The sequence below is a fragment of the Gadus chalcogrammus genome, chromosome 1 (assembly GCF_026213295.1).
Source record: "Gadus chalcogrammus isolate NIFS_2021 chromosome 1, NIFS_Gcha_1.0, whole genome shotgun sequence".
NCBI lineage: Eukaryota > Metazoa > Chordata > Actinopteri > Gadiformes > Gadidae > Gadus > Gadus chalcogrammus.
This window is the reverse complement of record NC_079412.1, coordinates 1,653,174-1,676,314: the sequence shown is the minus strand read 5'-3', so window position 1 is coordinate 1,676,314 and position 23,141 is coordinate 1,653,174. Positions and strand designations below refer to the sequence as shown.

At 43.5% G+C, this 23,141-nt stretch overlaps 1 protein-coding gene across 1 annotated transcript in view; it reads right to left on the bottom strand.

The window, feature by feature from the left end:
* Positions 1-18,702: 18,702 nt before the first annotated feature.
* LOC130393435 (neurofascin-like) overlaps positions 18,703-23,141 on the bottom strand; it is a 48,999-nt gene continuing 44,560 nt past the window's right edge. Inside the window, exon 32 of the mRNA XM_056604150.1 lies at positions 18,703-18,934. Within this exon, the coding sequence (XP_056460125.1) occupies positions 18,703-18,934 (232 nt within the window). The remainder of the gene's footprint in view (positions 18,935-23,141) is intronic.

Here is a 23,141-nt window from a genome sequence, read left to right as displayed (position 1 = left end):
AATGGGGGAATTATTATGTAGGGGTAAGAAGGGGAATGGCAGAGGCAGAGGGGGCATATGGAGATTAGAGGACAGGGCTGTTAGTGGGAGGAGACCTAATGGAAGCAGATGGAGAATGGAGAGGGAGGGAGAGAGGGGACAGAGAGAGAGAGAGAGAGCGAGAGAGAGAGAGAGAGAGAGAGAGAGAGAGAGAGAGAGAGAGAGAGAGAGAGAGAGAGAGAGAGAGAGAGAGAGAGAGAGAGAATATTCAGACATACGAGCCAAAGGTTTGGGACCTGACAACGTGAAGCTAAATGCAGGCTACTGATGCAGATTGCGGTTTGCCTATTTTGCATATTTTAACATAAGTTCATATGTCTGTGGCAGCACCACCGGAGAAAGAGAAAGAAAGATGTAGTTGACATTTTTAGCTTGGCTTTGACTTTATTCACATGGGAATTGACAACACAATAGTAGCTCTTGCTCTTTCAAACGTCCTCCCTGAATCATTGTGCCAGTTTTATATGGCCGTGATCATGGCCCGTTTATAGCTAATATTAAGCAATCGATGAAGACATAGGGGAGGGTGGGGTAAGATGAGCCGATTTGTACTCATGTTGTCCTCTAGGCAAGGAGAAATAAAACGGAAGTCAAATTAAAACATCTACCTTTATTTCAGGAAGTCGCCTGTCAATCAAAATGATAACATGCATCTATGACATAGGTCTGTGATAATATTAAAAAGGTGTTCTCTTAAAAAAGTGGTGTTGTGGCTCAACTTGAGCCATCTGGTGGAATAAATTGATTCACTTTTTCAAATTGAATGCATTCTCCTTTTCTAAATTGTATTATTTATTTGCGTGATGAAAGTGGTGAAACAATTTCGAATTCAGGGGGCATCTTACCACACTTTCCCCTGCATCATAACAATTTTGTTATGATGTGTGTCATTATTCACGTAAACACCTATGCCTTATCCATTCATCAAATGATAATCAGTGTAATGGCTAAAACTTGTCAATTGTTTTACCACTTCTTGTGAGTTCCGGTGTTTGCTTTGTTGAACGCGTGAAAATAGAATCCATGAGACGTGGCTATAATGAACTTGACTTTGTTTATTTCTAACATCAGATGTAAATTAAAGCACTGAAGTGTTGTCTTTGTTTCTTTGTTTGTTGGTTCAGCTCAGTTGTGTTTCCTCGCCACGGTCCCGTCAGGTTCACGACAGGTTCACGTCATGTTCACGTTCTGCTCACGGTCAATAATGGTATTCGCAGGCCGGAACTCTCCACTCTCCTTGGCCTGGCACACCTTTATGCTATTGTCAACTAGTGCCTGACCTATAGGGGGCACACACTCAGAAACAAATTACAATTTCGACAATTCAATACAAATAAGATCACTAATAATAATTTTGTCACAAACTAAAATATCAAACTGAATACTCAAAAAAGGTCTCAAATGGCTCCTACACACCGGCCCCTAATAGTGTGCATGGGCAACTATTACAACACTCAAATCATAAAGGAGCCTAAATTCATTGTAGTTTACTGTTACCATTAACTCAAATCATATCATGAGTAGGTACTACTTATTTCTGGCCGATTACTTTGTGGTCATCTTTTCTGCTCCTTCCAGAAGCAGACAGAGCTTGGTTATTGGCCTCTCAAACACGCCAGTCTTTGTAATAATTTTCACTGTCCTCACCAAACCTCTGGAATCTGGCTTGACTTCTATTATTCTTCCAAGGTTCCAAGACCCACGAGGGGCTGAACTGTCCACTACCATCACAATGTCATCTACTTGGAATCCTTTCCTGACTGTAGTCCATTTTTGTCTTTCCTGTAACAGGGGTAGGTATTCTTTGGTCCATCTCTTCCAAAAGAGATCGGCAAGAAACTGAACTTGTTTCCAGCGCCGTCTGATGTATGCGTCTGACTTCTGAAATAGTCCAGGGGGAAAAGCAGGATGGCTCTTCAGAAGAAGAATATGATTAGGTGTTAAGGCCTCAAGATCAGAATCATCTTCATGAACTGTGCTGATAGGGCGACTGTTCAGAATGCTTTCCACCTCACAGAAAAGTGTTTGCAAACCTTCGTCATCAAGTGGTTGTTCATGAGCAATGGAGTTGAGAGTCTGCCTGACCATACGGATAAGCCTCTCCCACAGCCCTCCATGATGTGAGGCTGCTGGTGGATTGAAGGTCCACTGAATACCTTTCTGGAGCATTGTGTTCTGAATCTTTTCTTTGTTCCAGTTTGAGATGGCATCTTGTAATTCTCTTTTAGCTCCTACGAGGTTAGTTCCGTTGTCAGAGCGGATGTGTGTCACCTGACCTCTTCTGCTTATGAACCGCCTCAGAGCGTGAATACAAGAGTCTGTGTCTAAGGAGTGTGCCATCTCCAAATGTACTGCTCTACTTGACATACAAGTAAAAATGACACCATAGCGCTTGACTAGGCTTCTACCTCTTTTTGTTTCAAAAGGCCCGAAGTAATCAACACCTACATTGCTAAAAGGTGGAAGGTCAGCTTCGAGTCTTTCTTTCGGCAGGTCTGCCATCTTTTGTTCTCCAATTCTTCCTCGGACACATCTGCACACAACACACTTGGATATGACTTTGCGAGCTGCGGAGTTGGCATTAACAATCCAAAATCTTTTTCGAAGTTGTGAGAGAACATGGTTTCTCCCACCATGTCCAAGCTGCTCATGAATGTGTCTAAGTATTAGTGTGGAGACATGAATGTATTTGGGCAGGATTGTGGGACGCTTAGCCTCCTCAGGCATTGCGGCCTTGCTGAGTCTTCCTCCTACTCTTAAGACTCCATTCTCCAGTACAGGATCCAGTTTGTAGATGGTGCTGTTCCGCCCTAGTCCTTTTCCAACAGATTTCGTCTTTGCCAGCTTTGCCATTTCCTCTGGATAGCTTTGATGCTGACAGAACATTACGATTGCTTTCTCCGCCTTCATCAGGTCATCCAGGGAAATACATTGGCTGCCAAGTTCATTCTTGCTGGCTTTTCTCTTGCTCTCCAGCATTTTGCTCTGGCTTCTTGCCTGCGATTGTGGAGATACTTTACACTGCATCTTTCTATTCACACTGAGAGCAAGAAGAAGGTTTCTAAATTTCAAGTACCACACGACAGCTCTTTTTAACTTATTCCAACTTGAAAAGTATTCAAGCAACTGCCATGTCGGATTGCTCTGCGTCTTAATCACAGTACTGTACACTGCTGTGCATCTCTTGACCTCAAGGTCATCGTGTGAGAGTGGCATGGCTTCTAATGGGTTCTGTGGCCACTCATCTTCTGATTTCCACAGGAACTCTGGTCCGTGGATCCACTTTCTGCATTTGATGAATGTGTCTGCACTCATTCCTCTAGATGCTAAATCAGCTGGATTCAGCTTTGTTCCAACGAATTTCCACTGTGTGACATCAGTGTTCTCTCTAATGACAGAGATTCTATTGGCTACGAATGTGCGGAATCTTGTGTGTTCATTGTACTTTAACACTGTCTGACTGTCTGTCCAGAATGTTGAGCTGTTGAGTGTGATGCCTAGTTCTTTTCTGAGCATTTTGTCTACTCCAACAGCCAAGACAGCCGCCACAAGCTCCAGGCGTGGTATTGTCGTCTGCTTCAAAGGTGCTACTCTGGCCTTGCCAAGCATGAAAGCTACATGCACAGTGTGTTTTCCCTCTGTCAGTCTTATATAGCTTACTGTTCCATATGCGAAGTCACTAGCATCTGAGAAGTGATGGAGTTCAGCCTGTGTGGACCTTCCGATTCCATCCGGTTTCACAGAGCGAGCCACTCTGAAGTGTTCCAATTCGTCAACACCGGTCAGCCATTTCCTCCACTTCTCTGATGCAGCCTGTGGTACTTCCTGGTCCCAGCTGCACTTGTTTCTGCAAAGATCCTGAAGAAGCAACTTAGCAGGTAGAGTTAGAGGAGACAGGAAACCAAGCGGGTCATAAATAGAACTGACCATTGACAGAATGTTTCTTCTGGTGTGCGTCTTATCTTTCACAGAGATGTTAAACTTGAACGTGTCACTTTCTACACACCATAACAACCCTAGGGCTCTTTCTGTAGGGAGTTTGTCCCTGTCCAAATCAAGTTCTTTCATTTCAGTCGCTCGGTCTTCTTTGGGGATATGAGACAGTACAGTGCGACTGTTACTCACCCATTTGGTTAAATGGAATCCTCCCTTGTGGCAAACACAGGTAAGGTCTCTCACCAGGTCGACGGCTTCATTTTCTGTTTCAAGAGACTTTAAACAATCATCAACATAAAAATTGTTTTCAATAGTGCTTATCACTTCTCGATCAAAACAGATGCTATTGTCTTTGGCAGTTTGTCTGAGCGCAAAGTTTGCGCAGCTCGGAGACGACACTGCTCCAAACAGATGCACTGTCATGCGATGCTGAACAGGGGATAAAGACACGTCACCTTTAGGCCACCACAGGAAGCGTAAAAAGTCAACATCAGATTTTGAGACTCTGACTTGGTGAAACATTGATTTAATGTCAGCCATGAGAGCCATAGGATGTTGTCTGAATCTTGTGAGAACACCAATGAGTGTGCTGGTCAGGTCTGGACCCTGGAGGATTTCAGCATTCAGTGATGTTCCATGAAATGTTGCGCCACAGTCAAAAACCACTCTAATAGTGCCTTTCTTAGGGTGAAAAACACCATGGTGTGGGATGTACCATACCTTGCCGTCTTCTCTTTCAAGTTCAGCTTGTGGCACCACCTCAGCATGTCCATTGCTGATCACATCCTCCATAAACTCTGTGTACTCATTTCTGAATGTTTCATTTCTTTTGAACTTCCTTTTCAGGCCTATTAGGCGCTGCTCTGCAACCTGATAGTTGTTGGGCATGACAGGTTTTTCTTTCCGGAAAGGTAAGTCTAGGCTGTAATGTCCATCTTTGAGCGTGATTGACTGCTCTGCAATTTTGATAAATTTTTTATCCTCTATTGACATTTCTTTGTCATCTAATTTCTCATTGAAGTCATGATTGTACTGTTGTACAATCAAATCTTCCAGCTTTGCAACTGATGTTCTGTTGACAGTAACTTTCTGATGCCCACTGCTGTCTGTCACGACACTGTCATCTCTAGAGGACCATTAACAACCCATCCCAATAGGGTCTTCACAGCATATGGCCCATTTTCACGGCTATTTATTATTTCCCATGGTTCAATTGCTTTGGGAGCATTGTTGCCAATCAACAGCTCCACTTCAGCCTTGATTTTCGGGATCTGGATCTCACTCAAGTAAGGCCACCTAGCTAGCTCTTCTGTCTTTAGAATGCTGTCGGTGTCTACAGGCATACTCTTTTGTGTGTACACCTCAGGGAGTGCAATAAAGTTGTTTTCGTTCAACGCACTAACCTCTATTCCATTTGCCATGTAGGTAATCACAGATTGTTCCTGGTTCATTGTCCTTAAGAGGATGTTGGTCCTTTTTCCTCTGATGTTCAGCTTGTTCAGGAGATTTTCCGTGCAAAAAGTAGCAGAGCTGCCAGGATCTAGAAAGGCATAGGTGTTAATAATTGTACTATCTCTTGTGCTTTTTACTTGAACAGGTACAATGGACAAAGTGCAATTCTGTACATTACCGGCCCCAGTATGTTCATCAGCTTTGACAGACATCTGCAGGCTCTTCAGTGTGGTCTCTTTGATATGCAAGGCACTTGGATGCTGCTTGTTGCAGATGGTGCACTGGAGACGTTTCCCACAGTCCTTGCTGATGTGTCCAGCCTCTGCCAGACATCCAAAGCAGACTCCATTCCGCATTACAAATTCAACTTTCTCTTCATGTGGTCTTGAATCAAACTGAACACATGTCATGAGCTCATGCTTACCATTGCAGAAGAGACATGCTTTATCTGGCACCATGTTTTGGTTTGCTCTTGGTTGGTCTCGTGTCATGGTTTCCTCTGACGTCTGCTGAATCGGCTTCACGTCAACTTGTGTAGCAAAACTACCTTTAGGATGTGGCTTCACTGGGGGTCTGGATATGACCCTGGTGGATGTCACCAAAAACTGGATCTGAGACAATGGAAGCTTGTTTTTCAATGAAGGATACCAGGTCAGCCATTCTCACTCTGATATCGCGTTGTTGTATTTCGCAAGCCTTTTAGCGCCATCTTTCTCTTAACTTATATGGTAATATGAAAACGATTTTTCTCATGTTAGAAATTGTGTCTAACTCCTCCATGTACTGAAGTTGTTCCATGGCATTGCAGCAACTTCTCAAAAACAATGCAAAGTCCTGCAAAGCTCTTGGTTCCTCCAATTTGATCACTGGCCATGCAAGGGCCTTTTCAATGTAGGCACATGAGATTCTGTAGGTATTTCCAAAATGCTCTTTAAGCAATTGCCTCGCTTTTATATAGCCTCTATTTGCATCCATGAATTTACAACTTTTGACAAGCTGCTGAGCTTGTCCTTTTGTATACTGGATGAGAAATTGTAGTCTGTCTTGGTTGTTGTCTGTTCTGCTTTCAATGATGTGTTCAAAGGAATGAATAAAGGAATTGTACTGTAAAATATTACCATCAAAAACTGCAAGATCTCCTTTTGGCAAAGTATGTAACAATTGTTGTTTCACTAGGAGACTTGTCAACTGATTTTGCTTTTCCAGAATTTTGGTAAGATTGTCAGGTACCTGTCCTCCCTGTGGAACTGAAAAGCTCTCTAAAGACATATTCTGGAGAGCGTGGCTCTGGTCATGCACTGGTCTAGCAGTACTGAAAGACGGTGTAAGAGATGGCATTCTAGGTATTCTGGCTGTTGTGGTCAAAACAGGGAATTGCACTTGAACCCCATCTTTAGGCCTTGTATCTCTTACAGTCTGTTCAGCAATTGGCTCAGAAATCTTTTCAATATTTTCCTCATAATACGAATTCATTGCATTAAATTCTGTATGGTTAAATGCATCGAATGTTGTATCAACAGCTTGTGCTTCAGCATTTCTGAGATAGTTAATTTTGGCTGTAGTTGCAGACAATTCAATTCTTTCTCTTTCTTAGTTCATCTTCCTCCTTTCTCAGTTCATCTTGCTCATCCTCTAACGCATGCTTTTTCTGTAAAGCTGCAGCCTTAACGAGTAGTGCTTCTCTGTCTGCCTCTGCACGGATGCGCACAGATGTCGTGGATGAAACAGAGCTAGTGCTTCTCAAGGACAGCCTATCTTCCTCAGTTGGCCTGATATCAGGATTACTTTCCAATCCAGTATAGGAAACGGTAACTTCATGCAAACGATTTTCAATTGAATCTATCCACCTCGTGACGTTGGCTAAAAAGGTGGTTATCGGCTCAAGCCTCGGTGCATACCAGGACTTAGTATCCTCATTTCGATCTTCCTCTTTTAACATTTCTTGGTATGAATCATGAAGAGATTTGTATTCCTCTAACATGTTATTAAACATAACCATATTACTTTTCACTTCATTAAAACTTGTTTCGTCATTCATCAAAGTATTTATAATGTTCATTCGTCTCGTCAAATGAGACAATTTGCCCGACCTCGATGAACGCAATCTGGCTACTTCATTGAGGTTTTCTTCAGGTAGGCCCAAACTGGCCTCCTTCACGGGATCCGTCATCTTATATCAATACAATTTTCATTCGTTCTCACAAAAACTGTTCTTCAACTTCATCAAACCCAGAATTTCAACAAAAAGCCTTTATATCGTGCTCTGTATGCGTAAATTGTGTTTGTCCATGCACGATATGGCTTAAATTCCCCGACGTTAAGTCAAACTATAAACATCGGGTTTCTAACCAAAAAGTATAGTCCATCCATAGTACATTGCATTCAAATGGGAAGCATACCTCCGATCAAGTTCGTAGTAATCCAAGGGTAATCCAATTGTATCCAGTAATGATCCATCAAAAGGTCCAAAGTTGCGTCATTATTGACTATTGTAATGGCTAAAACTTGTCAATTGTTTTACCACTTCTTGTGAGTTCCGGTGTTTGCTTTGTTGAACGCGTGAAAATAGAATCCATGAGACGTGGCTATAATGAACTTGACTTTGTTTATTTCTAACATCAGATGTAAATTAAAGCACTGAAGTGTTGTCTTTGTTTCTTTGTTTGTTGGTTCAGCTCAGTTGTGTTTCCTCGCCACGGTCCCGTCAGGTTCACGACAGGTTCACGTCATGTTCACGTTCTGCTCACAGTCAATAATGGTATTCGCAGGCCGGAACTCTCCACTCTCCTTGGCCTGGCACACCTTTATGCTATTGTCAACTAGTGCCTGACCTATAGGGGGCACACACTCAGAAACAAATTACAATTTCGACAATTCAATACAAATAAGATCACTAATAATAATTTTGTCACAAACTAAAATATCAAACTGAATTCTCAAAAAAGGTCTCAAATGGCTCCTACAATCAGAATCATAATAATAAATAATACAATTTACAAAATACTTTATTTCTAAATGATGGGTTATTTTAACTTATTTCTTTAATAGGTATACATATGGTGAGAGCGTGTATAACATTAACCCTGGGGACAGGCCGAGGGGACACTGAGAGGATTGGGCGGATGGGAGGAGGAGGCAGCTCCGAGGAGGAGCGGATTGTTAGATCCATGGGCTCCACACGGCGTTAAGTCAAGTCTTACCTCACCCAGCTAGTTGCACTGCCTCTGGGAGAGAGACGGGGGTCTTGTTTACACAGGGGTCAGGTTGAGCTGACGAAGCAGGCCATACGTTCTGTCGTGTTGACAGAGAGAACAAAATCTACAGTGAAATCTCTTTCATACGAGCATATATGTACACTAGGCGACACGGCACACACCACTACTGTCCTTTTTGCTAAATAGTTAATTTATCTCCATATTTTTAACCAGTACGGATACTTATATTTTCTATATATTTTCCTCACATGTTAATTCATTTCCATTTCTATATATTTGGCAATTATGATGCAAAGTCATATAAATGAGTTGATTTTGAGTGAGGCTTGAGAAATAAAACGATGGAGTCATTCATGATTTGGGCGTCATTAACGTCAACCTAGACCACGTTTAGATACACACTCCTTCTCTCTGTGCGCCCTTGTGGTGGAGAAAGATGTCCCCCTGGAGACCCTACCTCCAGAGGAGATCCCCCTGAGCCCCCCGGCCCCCGGCCCACCGCTGTCCTGGGCCCCCCGGCCCCCCAGCTGTGCTGTCTGGGGTCCCATCCCGCTGGTCACGGGGGTCTGTCTCCCCGTTTAGCTGTAGTGTCTTCACCTCTGCATGACCTGTCAACATTTTCTGTCTGTCTGTCCGTCTTGCCTGTCTGTATGTTTGAAGCAATAACACATTTATGCTGCATGCATCTGGCAGGTAAAAGCCACATTTCAGATCCAGAAGAAGACCATGGCATTATGCCCAGCTACTACATGTCTGTTTTTATTTTAGGGGACTCTCTAAAAATAAGAGCATACGGCTGTGCTTTGACTTGTGTCTGTCTCACCGTCCGCAAACCTCCATATGTGGCCCAGTTCCTTCAGCGTCATGAATAATTTAGTCCGGACGGATTCTAGCCTGTGGTGGGAGTGCCTTTGAGCCTATAGCTGGTCCGCTGTCCCCTATAAGAAGCCCCCCATGACAGATTACCCATAATGGCATTACATGCTGTTCTGAGAGGCTTTTCATCATTCTCCCCTGACTAATGAAGAACATGGAAGTAACTCAGATGAATGGCTAAAAGGTGGACACATGCATACGTTAGCAGGAGAGAGCTAACACAATGACCTGCATCTCAAGTTCCCTGAGCCTTAATCAATTCCTCCTACCCCCTCCCACACACACACAGACACACACAGACACACACACACACACACACACACACACACACACACACACACACACACACACACACACACACACACACACACACACACACACACACACACGCAAACAAACACAAGCATGCACGCATGCATGCACACACACACACACACACACACACATACGCATGCATGCACGCCTGCACGCACGCCTGCACGCACAAATACACACGTATGCACGCATGCACAAGCGCGTGCGCGCGCACACCGGCACACATGCACACACACACACACACACACACACACACAAGTGTAAATGGATGGAGATAGCCAGAAGGTATTTGTTAAGAGAAATAGGAATCAAATGTCTTTGTTTGTAATCAAGTACAAAAAAATAATACAAAACACAAACTGAACAGAAGAGCGATATTAACAATAAATTATACAATACTTTTTATTGGTAGTAAGTAATCATGGCACATTATGTTTCTTTGAATGGCACCTAAGGCAAATCAAGTGTGTATATATCGCCTTAGGGTCTCAAGGTTCTTGAGTTGTAGAGCGAGAGGAAAGACAATCAAGCTATGAATTAACGATGGACTGAAGACTGCTGCCTTACGAGGTTTATGGTCCGGGTGTCTGGGTATCGTCTGGGTATCGTCTGGGTATCGTCTGGGTATCGTCTGCGTATCGTCTGCGTATCGTCTGGGTATCGTCTGCGTATCGTCTGGGTATCGTCTGGGTATCGTCTGTGATGGTGATGAGCTCCGTGATCCAGGAGGACCTTGAGGTTCATATACACTAAGAGGAGTCTGCTGAGGTGGTCGTGCAGCATCTGCCAAGGGTACTTTGACGGGGTACCAGCACCAGGTAGGGCCCACCAAGGGAAACGCCTGGGACACGCCCAGGCTCCTTCCTCCACCCGAGGCTGATCTATGTGGGTCACCTGCGCAAGCTGATCCAGCTTTTCCTACCCCCATGAACGCAGCGCTGTGATGATGGGAGACATGCATGGCTGTGCGGTTACGGTAGTTTGCACATGTGGATTGGATCACATTGGGCATCCCTGTATTTAAGTGGGGATGGAGCATTGTTTGGACTTTCCCCAAATGCATGATGGATGATGGATGACAGATGGATGGATGGGTCCTCTTTGCTGATCACATGTCCTGGCCCCACGGCAGTGGAACGCGCCCCCTGCGGCGGTGGGATCAGGCCCAATGTTGTGGAACGCACCCGACTGTCACTGACATCAGTTCAACTCAACCCCTCACCATGTCCCAGGCGGAAAACTCTTCAGTTCAGACTCCTTGACTCCTCCTCCTCTTGCCGAATGAAATACAAATTAAAAATAAAATAAAACTATTTCTTTCTATTTCTTAGCGCCAAAAAGCACTTTTTCATACCCTTGCACATTCTGTAGCTAAATCTTCATTGTTGAATGCAGTTACAATAACTTGCTTTGTAGAAAAGCATCTGCTCTGCTTAATAAACTAACTGTAATGATGGATGGAGATGGATGGTTGGAAAGATGAATGGAAGGAAGGATGGTAGAAGGATGGCTGTTTGCTAATTGGATGAAGGATTGGTAGATGGCTTATTGGTGCATTAATGGATGGATTGATGAAATGATTATGTCAGTAAATCAAACCACCTGACCTCTCCTACTCATCAATAGGGCTAAGCCTTTTCTATTCTATTTGTCTTATACAAATAAAGGAATCCTATAAGGCTTAACCTGCTGGTAAATTTTTTTATAAACAGTGTATTTTACAATTGAATTAAAAGGCAAGGTAAGATATCAATATGCAGCTTTATCTCCTGGTCTCATTTCATTTGAACCCCTATTCTAAAGGCAGCAGAACTGCAGCATATGTCTTCAGCAGAGGCTGGGCTACGGGTTTCCAGCTCTAACAATGGGCTGCTGAGGAGCCCCAGGAGGACAGCAAACACACAATGGATGCACACACCCACCCACACCCCGGACGGCCGTTAGGCCCGGGATGACCCAGCAGCCAACCTGCCAGGAGCATTAGCAGAATGAGCTGGTCAAACCTAAAAGGAGGTTTTCTGGGCAATGGGATTGAGTGTTATTTTGGCAGTGACCCTGGGCCAGGTCAAAAGGACTTAGGAGGCTGCCACCCTAAAGAGATTCATATCCACCACCCCAGGACAGCACACGTGGCTTAAACCAGCACTTTGCAATATTACAATTACAAAAGTGTAAGTGTGTGTGTGTGTGTGTGTGTGTGTGTGTGTGTGTGTGTGTGTGTGTGTGTGTGTGTGTGTGTGTGTGTGTGTGTGTGTGTGTGTGTGTGTGTGTGTGTGTGTTTGTGTGTGTGTGTGTGTGTGTGTGTGTGTGTGTGTGTGTGTGTGTGTGTGTGTGTGTGTGTGTGTGTGTATCCAAGCCAGTTAGATGATATGACAGCATCTGGCCCGGGTCTTTGAAACAGAAGACAATGTGTTTGTTTACCTCTGAAGTCCCCTGGTGGTGATGGACAGACCTTATAATCAGGACCAGGACTGTGAAGTGATTGGCTCGTAAAGGCTAAAGCTTAATTTGGGTGCATGCCTCAGTATACAATAAGAGCAGCAGAGATGTGATTTCTTAACGGATAATGCTAGTGGGATTCAAAGAAACAGTCACATATCTGCCCAGTTGGGTTAGTCAAAGCTAGGCCATTTGTTGTAGAATATTTTTTTAGAATTCTGATTAAATTATTATTAAATTATTTCTACATCAGCCCACATACTACTAATATATAATGCCCTGACAAAAACTGTGGCTGTCGCAGGCCTGTAATAGGCCTGTGAAGTAATTTCATGTAGCCAGAATGAATGATTGGATTATTCTCGTCGGCCAGAAAGAGCTTTAGAGAGTTATCCAGGATTGGGTTTTGGGGGAGGGGCTTTGGCGGCAGGCCGGAATGGCCTTTCTTTGGTTGCATACTTCAAAATCTAGCTCGCTCTGGCTTGCCTCTCCAAATTGCCAACCCCAGTTTTAACACCCATTGACACGAAAGTGGTAATTCCATTCCATTTTCTATTATACTTTTCTTTTTTTTAATAAACAGAGAGTACTGTCATCAGTTGAATTAGATTTAGATGGTTCTAAGGTGTGGAAAGATATTGATAACTAGCGGTCAAGGTTTCAATATATATGTTGGACTTAAATTGTGTCATTACAAAGATTGTAGAAACAATCACGGTATGATGGAAGAGTTACGGCACAGTGATGAGTTTAACAATGTTGGTTGAAGCAATATCTAATTGATTTGATACAAATCTGAAAACCATCAGAGAAATAAGTCAGATATAAAACAGTTTATTAAAATATACAAACCACTTTAAAATTTAAAATGGACGATAGCGTTTGTCCTTCGATAGTTGGATTTGGTCGGATCATTTAGTTGTGTTGCAGCTAATAACTGATGATCAGCAACCAAACAACGGAGCATCTTCAGACTATTTGAGAGTAGGAGTGAGAAGGGGATATGGGAGAGAACAACAAGTCCTACGAGTACAGTGTAGTCCAACTCTGACCTGGTCCAAATAAGACCAGGCTCCATGAACTCACTATCCTATGTCTTCATTAGAGGACAGAGACTTTACAGCTGCATGTGTGCACGCACACCCACACACACACACACACACACACACACACACACACACACACACACACACACACACACACACACACACACACACACACACACACACACACACACACACACACACACACACACACACACACACACACACAAACACTCACACACACACACACACACACTAATAAATAAACACAAATGTACTAATAAACACTAACAAAAACAAACACAGACACTAACTCAAACACACATGATGACATACAACATTCTCCTCATTTCCCCTACCCAGCTCCACCTCTCTGCCTGCCTGTGTGACAGTCGCAATGGGATCAGGCACTGCCCTCAGAGAGAGAGAGAGGGCAGGGTGCTGGGGCCTCTGAGTACGGTGTCACTCTGTCTTGGTCAACAGACTGGAGGGTCTAATGGATGTCGGCCATCAGACGTTTTATACGAGCTGTCAAGAACAACGGCTCATGCCCAGCGACCGTGCTGCTCTTCAGAGTGGCCCAACATCAATATTTATAGAATATTTTTTTAGAAGGGGTTTGTGTATGTGTGTGTGTGTGTGTGTGTGTGTGTGTGTGTGTGTGTGTGTGTGTGTGTGTGTGTGTGTGTGTGTGTGTGTGTGTGTGCGTCTGCGTGCCTGTGTGTGTGTGTGTGTGTGTGTGTGTGTGTGTGTGTGTGTGTGTGTGTGTGTGAATGCCTGTGAATGTTTATGTGCGTGTGAGTGTGTGTGAGTGTGCGTGTGTGTGCGTGTGCGTGTGCATGTGCGTGTGCGTGTGCGTGTGCGTGTGTGTGTGTGTGTGTGTGTGTGTGTGTGTGTGTGTGTGTGTGTGTGTACATGTGTGTGTGTCTGCGTTTGTGGGTGTGCTCAACACTGAATGGATTGGACCATCTTCTATAAAACATGTCCTTGCTGCCCCCCCGCCGCTCCCCCTCTGTCCTCCCCGGTCCTCTCATACTAAATCTTTATCTGATATTTATGCTTTGGATGCTTTTTATTCCTCTGTGAGCCACTTTGTGTGTAAGTCGTTGGCTGTAAAGGGTGAGAGAACGCTAGCCGTGTGGTTTAGTATCCATGCTGTAATCCACTTTAGTGAGGCACGCCATGGTTAACTCAATATGTACGCAGAGTTTTACAGCCTGGTGGTCACTCTGCGGTCTGAAACATGGCTGAAGTATGAATCCTCCGCTTTCTCAGGGTAGTGAAAAGCTTTTACATTATGGGATATCTTTAACAGGATATCAGGAGATATGTGGATGCTTTTAAAAGGTAACAGTAGAGGACACCGTGAGTTTTTTCAACTGTGCTTAAACTATCTCACTAAGGAAGCTAAAACAAAGTTTGTTGATAAGCAGTGTTCTAGGGTCTGTTATATCTCTGCTGATCTTAGCATTAGCTGAGTGACAAAATAATATGCCCATTTTAACTGTTTGTTTAAGTGATTGACTAAGTAAAAATACCAATGATTTGCTAATAAGCAAATCATTGGTATTTTCACCCTTTTTTTACCATTTAGTCTAATAAGACTAAAGGCTCACGGGATAGAAGTGTACTTAAATATTGAATAATGTAAACTTGACTGACCTGTAGTGAGACGATGAGAAGACACGGTCACTATTTCTTAGTATTTCGATTTTTTAAGGGAGATTTTTAAGGGAGACAAGGAGGAGTCATTTGGAGGAGGTAGAGAAAAAGAGATAGCTTTACTAGAAAGAAGGCGCAACATCTCATCATACACGCATACATGGTGAATATATTATTAGGCTTTTTTCTATTGATTAGATTTAACTTACGAAATTTGTTACTTTGCATGTAGAAGCAAGACTTTCACAAGCTGTTTTGATACGCATGGTAAAAAGATAACATAGTGAAAATTGGTTTAAAAAAGCCAAACAATGTATGACCAGACTTTTGAAGAAAGAATAATAATAATAAACATACATAGATAAAAGTTGCGAGTTATAATTCCCTTTCTCCACCAGTAAAATGTGAATGTTTTTGCAGCATATAAACAAATAAACAGAAGAAAGGCTGTCTAGAAAAATGCACACAGCAATTTTTTCACCCCCAGATGAAGGGGTGGGTCTGTGGCTAGGATACGCACAGTGACACAGGATAGAAACAGATGCGCACAAACATGATAACATATGCAATGTGTATCAAAATAATAATCACAATTCTCCTTGTTATGAGGCCAGTTTGATAGTCTTACCCGTCGGTATCCACCTGAAGCCAAGTATAATCTAGGTGTGTCCTGGTGTATCAGATTAAAGAGATTAAGTCAGGCAACAGTTCAATTATTTTATGAATAAAGGTATTTTTTTGTGTGAATAGCATTGTTATTTATTCCAGGAAGAGGATCAGCCAATGATCAGACTGTGTTGCAGGGATGGGACTTTAGCTATGACCCTGGGGTTAGAGAGTCCCAGCCCGGTCCCAGAAGATGAGAGGGAACACCATCAAACTAGCGACCACAACAAATACTCATCCCTACCCTGGGTGTATTGCTTTGATTCTGAAGGCAGAATTCGGTGTGAGGAACTCAAGAGGAAGCTGTGTGTGTGTGTGGAGCTTCTGTTTGTTATGAATATACAGTAAGCCCTCTCAGCACCCTCGCTGTGTGTTAGTATTATACAGTATCCCCGCTCAGGACCCTCTGTGTGTGTTATGAATATACAGTATGCCCTCTCAGGACCATCTGTGTGTTATGAACATACAGTATGCCCTCTCAGGACGCTCGCTGTGTGGTATGATTATACAGTATGCCCTCTCCCACACAGAGCACACCTTGTGACACGACAATACGTAACATAACGGTGAAAGAGGAGACAGCGATACCAGCGTGTGTTTTATTTTCTCTCTTTTGTCTAGACTACTAACGCTTTAAACAGGTGTGTGTGCAGTATGCTACAGCGTTAATATTTCAGGAGCACATATTTCTTTATTTACATTATAGAGAGGCAAAGCCATTTCCCCTTTCACAACATATGTTCAAAACCATGATCTAAACAGTCAAACCAATAAAACTACCCACAGCTCGTACAGTATTTTCCAAACAATGAGAGGGGCGGGGGTTGTAGGATGAGGCGTGGTGGTCCCACCTACTTTGTCGCTCTGCTTTTCTTTTCTTTTTTTAGAGTGCAAATTTCATTCAAAGCTACAAGCACAAAATGCATGTGGAACAGACAAACCATCATATTTACTTATTGGCTTTTACGATGTAGCCATTGGGATACTTTTGTTTCATCATCAAGCATTTTTCTTTAGCTTTAGGGGGCATTATTTACATAAAGAAGACAACCTGAAAGGCGGGACATGATCTGAGTGGTGAAGCATAACTATTTGGTCTGGTAAAAGTCTCATGACATGAAGTCCTAAACCAACGAGGAAGAACAGGAATACAACAGAGGAGCAGCAGTATGGAGGGGTGACCCGGCCCGTGTGTTGTTGATCTTTTGTAAAGAGCTTTGTTGCCATACGGTGTGTAACGAATAATCGTGATCAATGCATTTCAGAATCTACAATCATCGATTGTTGTGACTGTGACTGTTGTGAGTAAGGGTGTATTACATTGAACCAACACAGGACTAATATATTAATAATACATGATAGAAATTTTAAATAAATATCTTAAATACAAATAAACCTCGGTCAGCTAATCGTCCGTTTTTTAGATCCCCGATTTAGCGTCGGGGAATGGTGCCATAGCGACAGCACAACCACCAGACAGCAGCTATGAAAGCATGACGCCCCACTTTCACTGTCACAAAAAGGTTTCAAATAGTGGCTCTGTGGGGCACAGGTAGAATACAATGGATACACTCACAGTAATGTGACTTTTCTTCAACATTATATTTTTGTCAGAATATTAAATGTTTATTTTTGTAAATATTGAATTTCTTTGAAAGACTATTTTTCTCAGAGTTGCTACAGATTCATAGCTTCATGTTCAAATGTTTTCATCTCAGAATATTCAAACTAGCTCGAACACTTTTGTGACGGCCCGCAGCCTCTCCCACGAGTAGTGCCTCTAGTGAAGGGCTGCAAACAAGCTACATGTGCTGTGTTGGCCTGCATGCTAACCAGGAAGTAAGCAGCCTCAGCTAAACTCAAAGGGATTCACGCAGGCTTTGAATTTTCTTGAGTGCAACTAACCGTAACTTGCGCTTGCCTTTCATTTGTTTGTTGCACTATTATCCTGTCATGCTTCAAAATGATATTCATCATCATATTTTTAAAGGTCATTAACAACATCATAGTAGAAAGGCAAAAGGGCCTGTTGCTATATAAAAATCGGGGGCATTGTTGCATTAAGGGTTTCTCTGCATGACCCGAACACCTGAAACCAAATGAAGCGAATCACGTCAAGTAAGCAAATGCTGTCGATTGAGCCACGATGAGCGTGAACACTGAACATATGGGCAAACTCTAGAACTAACCAAACAGATTAAACCCGCAAAGAAATGCATGGAGAATATGATGGTGCATAGAATTGCAGGACACTAAAATGTGTGCCAGGGCTTTGCTCAGCCTCACTAAGATTCAATGAGTTACCAGCTGTGGAGAAGAAAACCAAAAAGATCTTTCATTGCGGAAATATCAATATGATAAACTAATGCCAGCATCCTTTTGAAGTGGAGGTTGAGAACTGATATGTAAGCCTAAGTGGGGACGCTAGCGAGTCACAAAGCCGTGAGGGGCTTGGGATGATCGGGAGCCGGGAGCAGAGGAAGAAATACCAACAAACAAAACCTCTAGAGGAGCAGGGAAACAAAAGCCTGAAACTGCATCAAAAGCCTGCCGTCCGAAGGCACACTCGAGAGTCTGTGTGAGCTGGGTAGGCGGAGGGCGCTGGACAAACTAGAACACTGGTCAACATCCCATATCCTCGACCACTGAAGAGCCTTCTGTCCCTGGAGCCAGGAGCCAGGAACCCAACTGAACACAACAGAATGCTTGGCTCGCCGCCTCCTCCCTTCCATCCGTTCTCTTGTCTTTAGAGTTCTGCCCTTCTTCATCCTGTCCCTGTGCGCCACTGACGTCTATAACGTGTTTTCTTATATCGATATATATTTATATACTTGCTTTGTTGTGTGTGCGTTTGTGTGTGTGTGTGCGTTTCCGATTCCGAGTGCTGTGTTTGGTTGTAGTCGTAGAAATAGCGTCTCCACCATCACCAACACCATCGATCCCGGGAAGCCGTTAGCCGTGGTAGTCCGCTCCGGCTACGTCACGAGCACAGAGGTGGGGTGTGGGTAGTGGTGGTGGGGGTGGGGGTGGGGGTGGGGGTGTAGCTGACGGGGGCGGTCCTACGCCAGGGAGTAGATGGCGTTGACGGGCGAGGTGGCCTCGGAGCTCTCGTTGCCCTCCGTCTCGTCCTTGGAGTCTTTCTTGACGGTGTACTGGCCGATGAAGGAACCGTCCTCGTTGAACTGCCCGTCTCCGCCCTCGCCGTAGTCCACCAGGCTGTCGTCACTCTCCTTCGGCGGGCCGTCCAGGGATGCCTGGCTGCCCTGCAGCGGCTTGTTGTCCTCGTCACTACTGGAAACGGGCGGGAAAAACCACAAGGTGAACGTCGGACAAGGGAGGGGGGGAACCGTCCTATCGGTTGGGGTTCACAGGGATAATGAAGTGAATCTGACTCAAAAGGGGGGCTAGGAGTGACTCTGAAGTGGACAAAGCTTTTGGCATGGTGAAGATACTCAAACGTTTGGGATTTGATTGTCTAAGGTGTGCTGACATCCTCATTAAACATTATACACACACTGCAGAATGCTTGCTCTTCTAGAAAGAGCCAGAAAGAAGAATATGGGGACTTCTCTGCCCTTCGTCGGGATGTCAAGAAGGCAGGCATTCAAACACATGCTTATGACACGGACACATATTCTGACCAGAGACCAAAACACTTCCACACCAAGAGAGTCACAAAATGATTTAGAACTAATTCAATAGTCATGAATTAGTGCTAAAGCTTCCAGGTTTTATGAAAAGTGCTTTCAATCTCGACTCAGAGCTTAGCTCCATCCCCTGTCTCTGAGCGCTGGTTGAGAGAGTAGAGCTACATGCATTGGGCACCACTATGGATCAGCGCTAACCCTAGGCTAGACCAAGCTTGTAGCGGAAATAGCTGGATTTTTTTTTCTTTGGCGGTGTAAGGGATGCACGATCAAGATTGGAGAATTGATCATCTTTCACGTTCTCAAAGACGTCTGGCCTCTTCTCGGTTCTTCTGCATTGCCAGCAGGACTTCCCATTCTCCTGAGCCTATTCTCGGGAGATGGCTGTTATTTTAAGGCTGGGCGATAGAGTGGAATGGATTGAGATTATTTGTTGTATTCTCATGAACTCCCATATTTGAGAATGTGAATGAACGCATTCCACAATACGGTCACGAATACACTCCCCTTAACACTTAACCCTTCAACCTAGTGTCTCAAATGCAATCTACTCTATGTTAACGTGTTGCCCCCAAAAGTCGATGAGGGGATGTGATTATCGCCCAGCCACAGTCATGCTTCATGCTGTTACACTCTATACCCTCAAAGCAGCCCCAGAGCCGCTGATCAAGTTACGATTGATCATGCTGCCTGGATTGGGATATATAGAGTGGAGGAATCAGGCCTTGGGTGGGGATTACAGTGAATTAAGTATACAGAGAGAGAGAGAGAGAGAGAGAGAGAGAGAGAGAGAGAGAGAGAGAGAGAGAGAGAGAGAGAGAGAGAGAGAGAGAGAGAGAGAGAGAGACACACACACACACACACACACACACACTGAGAGAGAAATAACATCAGAATACGATGCTACACATAGTGTGTAAGTGTAAAAGCATACCTCAATTACAGCAGAAAAGGGTCTCACCATTTAATCAATTAATATAAAGAGTGAGGGTGTAGAGATCGTTACCATATGGGAATAGCAGCGTTATAGCCACAATATCATAGCAACAACAGCCTGATTCATCCCTCGAGATGGAGGAGGATGAGCTGCACGTTGGTGGTAAATACAAATGTGGTGCTAGGTAGCTCCTCACCTCTATGGGGCTGGGAGGGAACCAGGAGGACTCTGCTCTCTACAGTCTGGACTCTACAGTCAGGGCTCTCTACTAGCAGGACTCTCTACTGTCAGGACTCTCTACTGTCAGGACTCTCTACTGTCTGGACTCTACAGTCAGGACTCTCTACTGTCAGGACTCTCTACTGACAGGACTCTCTACTGTCTGGACTCTCTACAGTCAGGGCTCTCTACAGTCAGGGCTCTCTACAGTCAGGGCTCTCTACAGTCAGGGCTCTCTACAGTCAGGGCTCTCTACAGTCAGGACTCTACTCTCTACAGTCTGGACTCTCTACAGTCAGGGCTCTCTACAGTCAGAACTCTCTACAGGTAGGGCTCTGCCCTCTAAAGTCAGGACTCTCTACTGTCAGGACTCTCTACAGTCAGGACTCGCTGCAGGTAGGGCTCTGCTCTTTACATTCAGGACTCTCTACAGTCAGGACTCTCTACTTTCAGGACTCTCTACAGTCAGGGCCGTTGCCTGTTTTCTTTCTTAAGGTTGTATTGTGTGCTTGTTTTCAGTCAGGCTCCACCTCGTCTCAAAACTTTGCAATAGCTGATATAGCGTTTTTTCTTCTGTTTCGCACCCCGCTGGCCATGTTAGTCTGCCAGGGATTTTTGAGATGCAGTCTCTTTATTTCCTTGACTTAAACAAAATGCCCTTCAGAGGGAAAGGTACAGCATCGAAGGAAGATTCAATTATTTGATTAGAAGAGTTCCTTATCCTCTCTATCCTTTTTGAGTGAATGGGCAAAGGTTCAGTGGGCTACATCATATCTAGTTTCAGATTACTTCTCTTGCTGGCAAAATGGCAGAATGTGTGTGCTGTGTTTTAAGCCACAGGCAGCAATCTGTTTTGCATTATGAATAGTGCCTCCCACATAAAAAAAATGGGTCCTTGTCTTTGGTAAAAAAAACATGTGAGAAGGGGATATTAATCGATTAAAAACCCACTGCATATGCGTTGTAAAATGCGTTATAAAGTGGCAGGATTGGGAGGCGGGGGTTGGGGTTGCGATGCAGCAGATTCTCGTCTGTTCATACCTTTCAAAAGACCTTTAAACCATTGGGGAAAAGTGAACATAAAAAACACAGAATACAGAAGGTGACCACCTGAACTGAAGAAACAAGATGAATCAGTGCTGGACCACCAAAGTGCATGCTGACCCACATGTACTGAGCTGGAGACCTACATTGCAGAACCGTGGCAATCGACTAGAAAATGTAGAAAGTGTACAGTGCAATCTTCATAGCACATTACAGAGGCAAGAGAGGAAATCAAGCACTTCTATAAATCATCAACATAACTGTCCTAGTGACACATTCAGCAGCTTTCAGATCCATTTGGGCTTAAAAGGATTGGTTTAGTGGTGGATGCTGGGGCTTGCCAGTGAGGAATGCACCTGTGTATCAGTTACGTCTTAATGTCTTCACCATAGTTCTGCAGGTTTCTCAAAACTTTCACCATATATTATTTTTACCTGACAAATTCCACTCATATATCGAATGCATAGCAAGCTTAAATCTATTGTACACCAAACATTCGTGTTTCACTTCCTTTCTGAAAGACCTGTAGAAAGGAAGGCTTAGCAATTATATTCCTGCATGCTAAATGATGCAACATGATCCAAAGCAGAATAGAGACCCTTTTCAAAGTTACCGTACTCACCTGCATTACAAAGTTTAAATTAAGCAACATTGTTTTGCATTATTTGCGCAAGGCATTTTGAGTATCAAACTTCTAATGAGTATTATAATAAAATAAATCATATATTGTAAACTTAGAACCTGTGGTAACACTTTATAATAAGGTGCCATAATAAATAGCAAAACTAGTCATTACCTGAACCTTTATTAAGAATTGTTAATTGTTACTAAAATATCTATTTGGCACAAGTTCATAGTTTTTCACTGACCACAGAGGGTCGCTGGTTAGGTTTAGGGTTGGGGCCGTGTGTTATGGTTAGGGTTAGGGTCATGTGTTATGGTTAGGGTTAGGGTCTAGTGTTAGGGTTAGGACCGTGTGTTATGGTTAGGGTTAGGGTCGTGTGTTATAGTTAGGGTTAGGGTCGTGTGTTAGGGTTAGGGTTCGGGTCGGGGGTTAGGGTTAGGGTCAGGGTTAGGGCCGTGTGTTATGGTTAGGGTTAGGGCTGTATGTTAGGGTTAGAGCCACGTGTTAGGGATAGGGTTAGGCTTAGGGTCGTGTGTTAGGGTTGGGTTAGGGTTATGCAAACAACTAATATTTAATTAATGATGAAAAAACAATTAACTTGTGCCAAATAGGTATTTTAGTAATAATTAACAAATATTAACAAAGGGTTAGGTAATGACTAGTTTGCTATTTATTATGGCACCTTATTATAAAGTGTTACCGAATATGGCATTGCCACTATTATTCTGCAAAAGTAAAATGTAAAAGAGGGGCAAACTCTCTTTCGGCCACAACCACTGTGTGTGACACACCATATATAGACCACTCTGGTGGAGATTCCCATGATGCACTGATTTCTTAACACAGTTATTATCAATTCAATATTTCCACTGAGATCATAACCCTTACCCTCAACATACCACCTTGACCCAATTGTAACCATATCTTACCCAATATCTAAATCAATCTTAAACCTAAAGATCTAACCAAATCATAGAACAAAACGTCTCCACTATTTCTGATGGTGATGAACCACTCCCGTTACTG